The sequence below is a fragment of the Strix aluco genome, chromosome 2 (assembly GCF_031877795.1).
Source record: "Strix aluco isolate bStrAlu1 chromosome 2, bStrAlu1.hap1, whole genome shotgun sequence".
Classification (NCBI taxonomy): Eukaryota; Metazoa; Chordata; class Aves; order Strigiformes; family Strigidae; genus Strix; species Strix aluco.
Genome location: NC_133932.1, coordinates 134,129,764 through 134,142,616, shown reverse-complemented (window position 1 = coordinate 134,142,616; position 12,853 = coordinate 134,129,764). Strand labels below are relative to the sequence as shown.

The window sequence follows — 12,853 nt, the reverse complement described above, 5'->3', positions numbered from 1 at the left end:
ATGTGAGATACAAAAATCTTAAGTTTATTTAACAATGTTGTTAACATTTAATACAAAGACACAAAACAGTCCTCTTTTTCAGGACTTTACAAACTGTATTCCATCTCTTCTACCACCCAAACTCTGCTCTCAGAGAAATGAAAGAGAGAACACTGAACTGATAAAGCCAGTTACTTGAGGGGCATTAAATTTAGCTTTGCTTTTAATCCTTGGCCAATCCTATTTCCTTTTAGTTGAGCTTTGCAACATTTCTGTTTCCACTCTACTCCACCCACTCAATGAACAGGTACAAAAATATGAAAAATTCTAGGACAATCTAAAATTCTGTTCTACTTACAGTTTTATTTCTGAAGTCCTAGAATTCCTACAAAGGCTTCTTTGAGATGACCTCTGATCAGCCCCATTCAAGTGTTAGATGCAAGAGGTTTTATTGTTTTTTGTTTGTTTTGTTTTTTTAAATAACTCCATAGTGGTCACAAATGTCAAACCCTGTTTTAAACATCTATAAAAGCATTTTATAGACCTAGATGTCTAAGCTTAGGTCATTAAAAGAAAGGTTAACTCCCGATAGTCACTGCAATGCCTTCAGTTTTACAGCTTATTCTGGAAGTGCCACAAGAGGAATCTGAAAAATACAAAGACACCAAGTTTAACTGATTGGCATTAAAATAAGAGCTTATTAATCTTTACAGAGTAGTAGCTATCCACTGTTTGCAGTGACAGAGGACAGCACTCTACTGCAAGCCCACGAATTTTCAGAAGGGCTGAGCATCTTTGCCTTTGGCAGCAGCTCTAAACTCAGGTCAGCTAAGGACAGCACGCGCTTACAATCGGCAGTTGTGATCCTGGAAGACCCCGCTGCACCCTCCACACACAGACACACCAGTTGCTTCAGAACAATTACTGCAACTTTGTGAAATGACAGACAAAACACCGCTTATGACGTGACCAGTGGAAATGTCCCACAATCAACTGTTGGCAAGTCTTCCAGGAGCTTCAGCAGGCAACTGTCGCATCTCGTTTGGGTAACGAGCAGTAACATGCAACACAAGGGCATCGCTTTAGAGGCAGGGCAGCGCGTTGCTCTCTAAAGGATCACCAACAAGATGTTCTCGTAGATTGTGCTTGCAGTTCAGAAGGTTAAAAGGGCCGAGCTGCTCCACAGAGTACCAAGATCACAGCGTGCTCCCTCTCTGCCCCTATTTTCAGTGTAGAACCAAGCCACCCTTGTGCTTAAAATTGTTAGCAGGGTGATTAGCACAGACCTGCAAGAGCTGTTGGTGCCACTTCACGCCTTATGGTTGTTTCTTGCTGCCCTACATCCTGTATTTTGAACTTACTTAAATTACATCACTGCAGTCAGGCTGGTGGTTACTCTAAAAAGACTCATCGCACCCACAGCTCCCAAACTACTACCTGGAGCAACGTCATTGCAACACTTGATGCTGCACGTGCAGATCACGTGATCTGCCCTGACGGGTCAGCTCCTCAGCTCTGATCAGCACAAGCAGAAGGACAGGAGGACTCCCTAACTCAGTCACCTCTCGCAGCATTCATCTCCCACTGCCACTTGCCACACCATGGAAGGCACGGAGTAAACAGCAGGAAGAATTTCACTGACCAAAACTACTTCTTACAGGGTGTATTTTGCGCTTTGCTAGAAGATCCATCAACACTACTTCCACCAGCACTTCCAGGCTCCTTAGAGATCTGCTACCAGCCACTAACTCTCCTTAATCCAGCTCAAGTTTAAACCAGGACAATAACCATTCAATTTTCAATAGCATGATTTTTATTTTAAACCACGGACTGAAATAATCTTGGAGATGGAGTCATCAGAGCCAAGCTTTCCATTCACAAAGAGGCACTTCATCTACAGCTGAAGAGTTTTCCCTAATTTTAAAATGTATCCTTTATCAAATAAGATAACCATCCACTGGTGGGGCAACCAGTATCTTGTCTTTTTTTGGAAGAACTTCTCTCCGTACTGCACAGTCTTTCCCAGAGTAGGAAGAGCAACTGAAGAAAAGTTTGAGCTCTTACACCAAACAATAAATATTCATTCAGGATCAGTTGAGATCAGAAATCTCAGAAAAACAGAACTGCAGAAATTCAGAAACAATGAAAAATGACAGACGAGGAAAGCAGATGCACATCACCCCTCTGCAACAGCCTTTCTCGGGGACTGCAGCCTCTTTCTCAGTGACACTGTAATCCCCAACCAACTGCTTCTGACCCATTTCCATCAACTTTTTTCAGCCTGTCATCTTATTTGTGGCCGTTTCCTCCCCTGCCCCTTTTCCTTTTTTCTCCCACAGCTTTTGGCTGTCTGTCCCATAACAGTTTTCTCTGGCATTTTGAGCGGGATACTTCTGTGCTCACTTTAAGGCAAAAGCTAGCAGTCTCACTTGTGAGAGAGGCAGAAAAACTGGGATAACTGGCACATCTTGTAATGCCACTAACGTGAAAAAAGCAGTACAGGTGATGTAAGCAAGAGGGCACACTGGCACAACCACCTAAGCAGGGTGTTGTCGTGAAGCTGTGCACTTCTGACAACAATCCCATCCAGACAGCTCAGGAACTTTACCAGGAACTGTTCCTGCTCCACTTACAGCGAAGGAAGAGATGAACTTGCAGCGCTATGAAATGTTCTGCCCCCTTGAAAGGCCTGGGAAATCTTGCACGCTAAGGGTGAAATAACAGATACTAAGGACAGTAACTTCCCAGTTCATGTATCAGCATCTACAAGCCTTTGAGATTGCACAATTCTTAAATCTACTAAAGGGCTGACCTGTCTTCCAGACTGGCACATCCACACAGGTTACCCACACAGCGGGGTGGTTTACACCGACAGAAAATTTTGGACAGATCATTAAACATCTTTCCATACTTGTGCTAACTACAGCTACCTTCCCCTTCTCTAAATCACCATCATCCTGACATCACACGATACTTCCTGTAGGAGATCTGGGATCGTTTGCGTTCACAAATTACAGAGACAAAAGGCTCTGCAGGACTGAAAAGCATTGGTGTTGGGAGACAAGAACTTACAGCAGCATACGTCCTCCTCAGTGATCGACTTCTGCGTCTTCAAACTGCCCCGCAACCACTGGTGCTATGTCCACCTCCATCCCATCTGAAAAAAAACAGCCAACGATGCTGTCACATTGAAAGACAGCGAGTGCCCTCTGTTGACAAGAGATGGCCAGGACAGAAAACTCCTTTGCTGAACTTGGGAAAGTGGCTGAGAAAACTGATGTGCTCACAAGTTTGTGGTTTTGTTCCAGCTCTCAGCTGGACTTAACAACGTCACCGCTTCCTATAACCTCATCTCACCCTATCTTATTAAAAGACTTAAATACTGGATTTAAAACGTTTAATTTTTTTAATGATGTTTCAGTGTAACAAATGGCGTGATTCCTTTTAATAGCTTTAATTATGCTCTAACAGAAAGAGGCTGGATCCTGTTCTGAAACCGCTCCCAGCAATCATCAAGTTGAGAAAAGGAACAATCGCTCTGTACTATAATGTCAAAAATTAACAAAATGCTGTAACTGAGCAGCCCTGGGGATATTAATAATTGTAGCAAACCAAGAAGCAGTACCGTAGCAAATCAGATTAGGAAGGCAAATAAAACTGACGAAGATGGCTTTAAGACATGTGACATACTTGCTGCTCAATTAACTTCAACCTTCAAAATTTTGAGGTTCAGAAACCTGACAAAATTTTCAAATGAAGGGCACCACTAACACACAAGTATATCACCTAAGGTTATCTTTATAGAATTTTATTCAAAGTTGCGGAATAAATAGAACCTGTAAACAACTGACAAAATAAATACATTAAAAAATCATCCATGTGGATGAGAACAATTTATTATTATTCTACTGACTATTCTAGGCAAGCTGATAGCTAGAAATTCACAACAGCTCTATCATTTTTCATCCTTCAAAAACATCAGGCCTTACCAAAACCCTGCAATTTATGTCAAACAAAGAAGCAATACTACTAAACTACTTCCCTGTTCTCCCAGGTAATATATTGCTCCAATGAAAACAGCATGCAGAAAAGGCAGAATTTGAGAGACTGGGCTTTTTTCTGACAAAAAGAAACCCTACTCGTTAAATATATGTTTGAACAATGAGTAGCCTTAAGAGACAGCATCCTTCAGAAAAGCAAATTATTTTGTGTGTTCCAGTGTATTTCAATGTTTCTGAATTCACACAGAGAGGATTATTAACTTATTAACTTACAGTGTTGGGTAATTAAAACAAACAAAAAAACCCCTATTACCTCTTTAGAGTGGAAATTGCTTCCTAGTCCCAGTGTAGACTGACAATTTTTTTTAATCCTCAGTCAACTTCACCCTACCACTATTCCCGGAAATCATACCAGTTAAAAAAATCAAGAATTCTTAACACAGTGGTCCTCGTTCTTTCACGCAGCAGCCCTCAATCCACAGCAGGCAACATGCTGTCAGTAGGGCACCACAGACATTTTTATACCCTGAGGTTGTGAACAAAGATAAAATCGCTGTTGATGCACACAGCGTGGTAAGGCATCACCCGCAGCATGACACTTGCTCAGTCCTGGTGTCTGGGGATTAGCCAGGCTGGAGAACCACTGCTCTCATATATTCCTCAGTAAAAGAAAAGTGTTTCTTACCTTCAAACTCCCTTATCGAGTCTTCTGTTCTCACTCCAGCCATGTTGTACTGGCTGCTGACAGACTGGGCTAACATGCCCTCTAGCCTCTCCAGAGTGGCCTGACCTTCTGCAGTTAAATGCGACAATCCTTCTTCGTAAGTGTAAAAGGTCGGGATGTCACCTTGTTCTAGCTCTGCAAAACCAAGTTCATGTTTATCAGACCCAAGTTTAAGAGCCTGTATCAAGCAGGGGTGGAGGAATAGGACAACAGCTAGGCAAATTATGCTCAGATTAACTGACTGAGATTAAAAGGCTGCTTACATCGGTCACAGAATATACACAGTGATGTGAATTGAGTGCTGAACTTGTGTGAGCTCTTCCACTGGGAACAGAAAAAGGCTGACATTTGTGTCTTGGGGCTTCTGACAATGAGAATAACGTTTTTGCTGAATTCTAGTGATTAGTGACAGCTAAACTACAGATTTTCTGCAGATTTCTGAGTATTTATACTGTGCCTGTGGCAAGAAGAATGTTTCGATGAGTAATAAACAAGGAACTTCTAAACAGACCAAACCATTTTTATGACAGATACTGCAGGAGAAGTTCCAGATACCCAAGTGCTGGCAGATATTTCAAAAGAAACAACTGTTACAAACCGTGGGCCTCAACATCGTACTCCTCCCCTTCGTAATCGTTGTCCGAGTCTTCATCGTCTGGGTCTGGGTGCAGAGCTTGGCATTCACACATGGCTGTAAACATGGCTTCCACTGCAGGAGCACAAATGAACACAAACCTCCCTCATTTCTCCACCAATACCCCACAACAACAGGCAAGAAATCCTGGACTAGGTGATGAACGAGACTGAGAATATTCCTTTATCAGACCCACCACCGAATTCGTACTTGAAAGCATCATCCCACAAGCCAGCAGCCATGCAAGAAACAAACCAGGTTTCTTAGATCCAGCCTGGTGCTTTATCCTCTTACAACACTTTTCCATTATTTCACTGATGATAAAGGCTTATCTCTGGACAGTTCAGTCTGTGGTTTCCCACTACAGGATTCCTTACAGCATCTAACACATAACATTCTTGGATCCAACTGTAAGCTCCACACCGGACAGGATTTCCAGCGATGGTGTCTGGGCATTAGCATGTCCCTAATGAAACTGTCACTGACTCAGACATCACCGAATTTGGAATTAAAAGATGTTTCTCATACAAGCTCTCTGCAAATATATATAGATGAGATTATCTGTGTCATATATTTAAAGTCTCTATTCCAAAGCACTGGAATTCTCCTTGCGAAGCAGCTGCTTGAAACATTCCAGCTTCAAGCAAGATAATTTCTGTGTGCTTTGTTCTTTTCAGCACACAGAAATCAAGTAATTAGAGGAGGACACTAAAGGATTGCATCGTTTACATCTCTATACCCCAGTGTCTTCCACATTTAGCCAGGACTTTAAGCTAAAACGCCATTTCCCTCTCCACTTACAGGCTGATTTGTCGCTAGGTACAAATCTGAATTCCGCAATTGGTTCAACATCATCGTCGCTGTCTTCCTCCTCCTCCCCTTCAGTCATGGGAGCCTCTTTTGTCTCCTCTTGTTTAGGAAATTGAAAGATTTAAGAGAAACATGTTTATTTTGTCAAAAAAAAAAAAAAAAGTAACATTTGTTTATTCTTTCAGGAACACACCTAATCAAACCAGAAGCCTGGACACAACCTGAGAGAGGCACAAAGCAACCCTTTCCCATCCACATTACAGATACACGAGATCCTCTCACAGCACCGCAACACTTGCGACACACACAAAAACTTCCCTATTTGTGATTTTAGGATTTTAGATTTCTGTAATAGTCACCTGACGTATTCACATACTTCAGGAAAACTGCCCGATTCTTATTAAAAAGAACTGTATTCAGAAGAGCCCCACAGTTCACAGACATTATCATTTACGTGCACAACGCTATATATGTATTTTTTAAATCACATTAATTTTACAGATCCTTAACATTACTGTCATGAAACCAATTTGCTTCCAGTGTAGCCTCTTACAGAGGACTCTGAGATTTACAGAAGATCTCTACTCGATTTCTGACATTCTTGGCCAGCCAGCAAATGGCAGAGGTAGAAAGTGCACCCAGAGCCAATGACAACTGTGAGCAAAACCATCCTTCCCAACTTCTGTGCACTACAGACATGAATAAGTAAGCAACAACGTGACGTTTTTCTTTCCATAAATATAAAAACCCCAAAGAAGATGGTTACAGGTCATCACGTTGTGGCTGGGGACACCGCACTGACAGCCTCAAAAGTGCATAATTATTTTCTTCAGAAAAAGAAGAATACGCTCCACTGAGAGTGGCTTTTATCACATACAAAACTGGCACCACCAAGAATATGAAGAAGCCAAGAAGCTGCCAGCCAGTGGCCCCAAAAAATGAAGTGTCCAAGGAAGCTACCCAATCCTTTTCCAACTGACACCCGCAGGCACAGCTTGTTACTGCTGAGCCCAGCTCTTTGTTTTCAATGAAGTCAACCTCTCACTGGCTTCTAAAAAAGGGGTGAGGATAAGGCACAAACACACAGAGAGCCCGACAAAAACTTTCAGAGGAAGAACAAAATGTACCCTGCCCAACTAAGAATGAAGACTCCAGCAGCCAAAAAAGTGGAGAGGTTTGGGTTTAACACTATGGAGCAGTTAAGTGTGCAGGCCAGGGCTAGACTTGAAAACTAAACAAATCTACTTGCTGTAGAAGATTTACTGTAGCCAGCGTTCATATATGAAAAAAAAAACAAACACAAAAATCAGTCTATTAAGGATTTACAGATAAAAACTATCACAGCATATCTGTATTTTCAAACACAAAATGAATTAAAAGCTAGAAACAGTGTCTTTCTTCAGAATAGGCTCAGTTTACTTCAGAGTAAACACCGTTAAAAGAAAATGAGGGAAAAGAACCAAGAGGTGTACGTACACGTCCTCTTATTATTTGTAGTGATAGACTGTCAGAGAACATTAGTAACATGAGAGAAGGAAATAACGAAGAGTGTTAATAGCTTAAAAATGCCTCTGCCTCCTCAGAGTCTTGTCAGTACTTTCAGTATATCGACTATTTAAAGAAAAATTAGATGCCAGATTTTAACCTTTAACTACAACAGCTAGTAGGCATGAAGAGGAAGGGAGATCTGCTCAAGGCTTAACACCCGTTACTCTTCAATTGAGAGCAGTTTATGACATGCTTAAAATATTAAAAGCTCTGCCAGCAGAAAAAACTGATACATCAAAAACATAGAAAATCTACATATAAACAATGAAACAGAAAGCTTTTCTCTAGGTCAAAGCAAAAATGGGCAAATGTTGGTTTTGTGGGAAAACTACAAAGATCCATTAAGCCTGGTAACATGAGCTATTGTCTTTTTTTTTTTTTTTAAGCAAGCTGTGGGAGAAAATGAATGAAAGCTTGCAGGCTAATGTGAAACAGCAGGAATTCATAAAGCCTGGAGAGGGTAGCAACATTAACATAAATTCAATAAAGCAAAAACGATACCTAAGATGGCATCACACAGAGACTGCAGAGGAGCGAAATTGTTTAAAGTGAGTATAAGAGCAGAGAACCAATTTTCAGTGGTTCCAGCTGTACATAGTCACATGCTGAGAGCAGAACAGTATAGAAATGACTCTAAACAAGGGCAAAGCTATACTTCTAAAATAACTATCCTCAGGGAAATGAGAATACAAGCTATTACGTGAATGAAGCATATAACCTTTAAAACCAAAATTTACTCTTTTTGAAGAAGAAATCGTGCTGCTCAGGACTGTGTGGGAACACTAAGCAACACTCCAGGCATACCTTCGAATTTGGCATTCACCATGACATACAAGTGCTCCCACGGGTAGGCATTCAGGTCCCTGGAGACGGCGTGTAAACTTATAGTGGGATAATCCAGGGAGAAGCCAACTCCGGAGTTTTCCAGCCAAGACAGGCGGCTAACAAGGAGGGGGAAAAACAAAAAAAATAGAGACAAGTTAGGTACCATAGATTCCTCTGTTTGTTTCTGACTCACACCTGCAGAAAAAGCAAACCAACCCCAAAAAAGTGAGTAACACTGGACAGGGCACTTACCCCACTCTCAGGTAATACACGGTCCTGGACCTGCCCTAACAGGACCTTGCAGTAGCATTAACTGATGGCTGATGTAAAAGAAACCTTTTATTAAAGAACGTGAAGATGAGCGCCCTAAACACATTTCAGCTTTAGCACATTTGCACTAAACACTGAATTTCCCTCCCTACCTCTTCATTTTCTTCTCCCTGTAGATATCTGTAATCCTAAAGATAACTAGAGAGGTTCCAGAGTGTGATTTATAACTCAAACTATTAAATGTTCTGTGGTTTTTCAAGATAAAGAGAACAGTGAAAGGAAAATCACTCGTAATTTCTGGAATATTACAGATCTGATGCGGGTATAGTCTGTATGTAGAAAAGCACCCAATTCTGTGATCAGCAAAGGTAACAAAGTCAGGTTATTTTTCTTCCCTCCCTCACAACTTATGTGCTATAACCTCTGCTTCCCCTCATTTTCACTCTCGTCCCTAACCACAGAGACAGCACAGGTTGTCACCACTGGGCTGCTACTTCCTTCGTAGCAGAAGGATCAAGTGTCTTTCTAACAGCCAAGAAATCAAACTCAAGCTAGTTTTGGGTGTCTGTGATCAATGAGGTCACACAGCGGACAGAAATGCTGAGGGGCAGAAAGCCAGACCTCCACCACACGCAACACTCGGCGTTCGGAAGTTTTTGTGGAGGGACAAAACCAACAAAAAGGTCACAGGAGGCTCCTCGCCTTGGGAAATCAAGCTGAGAGCAAGAGCTAGTGAAGTGGGAGTGAGGAATTTCTTTCCTAGCCTCGATCGGCCAGTTCTGAATGTTTACAGCGGTTGACGTGGAGTCAGCACACAGATCCAAAGCCACATTGTGCTCCCGGGTGCCCGGTTCTCCCACAGCACGGCACTCCTGCAAACTCTGGCGTTTTCTATTCATTACCAGCAAGTGACTCTGGTAAAAGCTCTGCGACGCACTGGAAACGTGTGGGGAGGAAGCTGGCAGGCTTGTGTGTGCCTCTCACAAAAATCTATTGAAAGCAAGTTACAAGGAAACTCAATGTCATACGTGTTGAGAGCAGATGCTGCGCGAACAGAAACCCTTGTATCTGCAATGAAACAACTTCAGAAAACAGTAACTGAAATTCCAGAGAGATTCCTCTCCAAGAGGAAGACAACACCACTAACACGTTCAGGTAGGACTAAAACCCTTCAAATAATATCACCCATTTTATAAATGCTTCATAGTCTAAAGGTTTTAAAAGACAATTCACTCCTCAGTGCATGTTTCAGATGGCACTTTTGTTCTAACAACACTGTTCTGCTGCAGAAACACACCGTATTTAGAGTACTTCTCCACAGTTAAAGAAAATTACATTGCCTTAATCAACAAGCTGTCTTCCTGAACTGTACAATAGAGAGAAGATTTAAAGGAAACTATAAAGAGTTCAGATAACATCTTGCAGAATAACCAAACTGATTGCTGCCTAGTAAGAACACACAGTGCCCACGTGATTAATGCCACATGAGAGACTTCGAAGGACCACAGTAGTTAATAACAACAGAAAGCCACAGCTCCGTCCTCCCCCGTCTGTCAATGGAAGAGAGGTGCCGTGTTTTTAATGCACCGGCCAGCCGGGCTCCCTTGTTGTGCTGTTCTCTCTTGCATTGCTTAAAACACCATTTAGAGCAGGAATAGCGGGGACTCCCCTCAGAGCTTGCCTCTCACAGCCCTCTTTGACGGCCTCCCCCACATGACAGCCCCCTTCATCGAAGTCCCCCACATCCCCCTTCGGGCAGGTCCCCTCAGGGGACACCCCCACAATCACCTCAGAGGCAGAGCCCCTCAGGGGAGGCCCCACACTCCCCCCCCAGGCAAAAGGACCCCTCGGGAGTGAGGCCCACACCCACGCTCCCAGCCTGGTCTCCACCAGAGAAGGTTCCCCCCCAGGTTCACCCTCACCGGGTAACCCACAAAGTCCCCTTAGGGAGGGCCCTCAAGGCAGTCCCTCACACGACGGTCCCCGAGCCCCCTCAGGGCAGCCCCCGCACCCCGAGGCCTACGGGGGTGGTGCCCCGAGAACCGTAACACACATCCCACACCCCCCCCTCACCTCTCGGCAATGTAGAGGGTGCCGGCGCCCAGACTGCGCCCCGCCAGCACCGCCTCCGTGTCAGGCTGCTGGTGGCGAACGCCCTCGGCCGGCGGCGGGAACCGCTTGAGGAAACTCATGGCGCCGCCGCCGCTTCCCCCCTCCTCCACCATCGCCGCCGCCTCCTCCTCCTCCGCGGCCGCCGGAAGCGGAACTGCCGCAGCAGCCACCGGAAGCGGAAGTCCTCACACTGCCGGGCCTTTCTAGGCGCGTCTCGATGGTGCGGGTCTCGATGGTGCGGGCGGGTGGCGCGGGCGCGCGCCGCCGCCACGTTGGAGCCGTTCCCGCCTTTGGGGGTGGACGACGGCCGCCCCTGATACAGAAAAAGGACCCCTGCCCTTGCAAATTATTTACTTATAGCAACATATTGTAAGGGAAAGAATGTTGTTTTCGCATAATAAGCCTGATGGGAAGGGCAGGAGCGATTCACCAAAGCAATCAACAAGAGCAATTCACAAGCATTGAAATCCCTGGCCTAGGGCTAGAAGGCAAGTGGTCTTTTTGTTAACTGTGATGACCCAGTACTTGGAACTGGCTTTAGATGGATGCAGATACCGAAAGACTTGGGGCAAACTTTTCCATCTTAGTAGGCTTGCGTGATGAGCTCATGCATATTAACTTCTCCGCCCTGGAGAAAGCCAAGGTTCATTTCCATGAACATGCGATGTATGAACACATACATGAAGGGGCGTATCGGTAGGCGGTTCGGGAAGTCTGTACACCCTGTAGTACTCAGCCAATGAGGAATCAGGGGAGGGAACTGGCGGTTGGGAGAAAGGGATATAAACCATTGCATGATGGCTGGTAGGTGCGTCCACCTGGTGGGGCGCCCGGTCTTGCAAGAACATAATAAAGAGTGAGTGCTTCACACCGCGTCCTGTCTGAGCTATGGATAATCGGCAACTGAGCAGTTTCTCACAATATGATGATTTCTGAACGTTGCCTAAGAATCCTGCTTGCCCAGACTGTTTTGTGGATTCAGTGTAGCTCACCAGTTTGGGGATTGGCTATGATAAGAAAGTAGCAGGTAGCCCTGGGGTGTGAATTAAAAAAATAACTCACTGATAGCAGACTCAAAGCCCTCAGTGGGCACTTAGGCAAACTTAATCTTGAACAAGACTCAGAGATGCTATCTAGGGAGGATGATCTCGCCAATTTAGGAAGAAGAAACCTGGTCTTTGCTTCACAGTGCGTGCCCTGGAAAGAGCAGGCACCATGAAGGAGACCTCGTGCTTCTCCCCTTGACCACCAAAGACCCTCACCCTATTTCTACTACACATGCTCAGACTATGCAAATGAGTTCTGAGAAATAATTATAATAATCATGCCTATTCCCTGAACTAATTGTAATAACCTGGCCTTTCCTAATGAATTTAGTCTGGAGAAGAGGAGGCTGAGGGGAGACCTCATGGCCCTCTACAACTCCCTGAAAGGAGGGTGCAGAGAGCTGGGGATGAGTCTCTTTAACCAAGTAACAAGCGATAGGACAAGAGGGAATGGCCTCAAGTTGCGCCAGGGAAGATTTAGACTAGATATTAGGAAGTATTTCTTTACATTACGGGTAGTTAGGTGTTGGAATGGGCTGCCCAGGGAGGTGGCGGAGTCCCCATCCCTGGAGGTGTTTAAGAGGCGGGTTGACATAGCACTTAGGGATATGGTGTAGTTGGGAACTGTCAGTGCTAGGTTAACGGTTGGACTAGATGATCTTCAAGGTCCTTTCCAACCAAGATGATTCTGTGATTCTGTGAATATGTATGCTTTGGTGTAATAAATACTTGGCTACTTGCCAGAGACGGTGTGCAAGCTTTGTGGAGAAATCCCCTTGCACCCCAGCCGGAATAAACATACCTGCTTTATAACTCTCTCCGAGTTGTAGAGTTTGTTTCTACTGGTCACCCCGCACAGCCTGAGGAACGGGGCAGGAACCGGAGGGCACCACCAAAGGCTGTC

At 44.3% G+C, this 12,853-nt stretch overlaps 1 protein-coding gene across 1 annotated transcript; it reads right to left on the bottom strand.

Moving 5' to 3' along the window:
• Positions 1 to 3: 3 nt before the first annotated feature.
• CLNS1A (chloride nucleotide-sensitive channel 1A) lies at positions 4 to 11,057 on the bottom strand. Its single transcript, XM_074816436.1, has 7 exons — positions 10,865 to 11,057; positions 8,501 to 8,637; positions 6,140 to 6,247; positions 5,303 to 5,413; positions 4,666 to 4,839; positions 3,052 to 3,136; positions 4 to 625 (listed from the first exon to the last, which is right to left on the bottom strand). The coding sequence occupies exons 1-6, from the start codon at positions 11,014 to 11,016 to the stop codon at positions 3,069 to 3,071; spliced, it is 750 nt and encodes a 249-aa protein (XP_074672537.1). The 5' UTR covers positions 11,017 to 11,057; the 3' UTR covers positions 4 to 625; positions 3,052 to 3,068.
• Between the last annotated feature and the right edge of the window lie 1,796 nt (positions 11,058 to 12,853).

What these genes read in the sequence shown, in the direction of transcription:
- CLNS1A (XM_074816436.1), bottom strand. Translation starts at nt 11,016, where the DNA reads ATGGTGGAGGAGGGGGGAAGCGGCGGCGGCGCCATGAGTTTCCTCAAG. An exon ending in ACCTAGCGACAAATCAGCCT is followed by an intron (nt 5,414 to 6,139) that starts GTAAGTGGAGAG and finishes GTGCTCCTGCAG; the next exon opens with TGGAAGCCATGTTTACAGCC. An exon ending in GTACGATGTTGAGGCCCACG is followed by an intron (nt 4,840 to 5,302) that starts GTTTGTAACAGT and finishes TTGGTTTTGCAG; the next exon opens with AGCTAGAACAAGGTGACATC.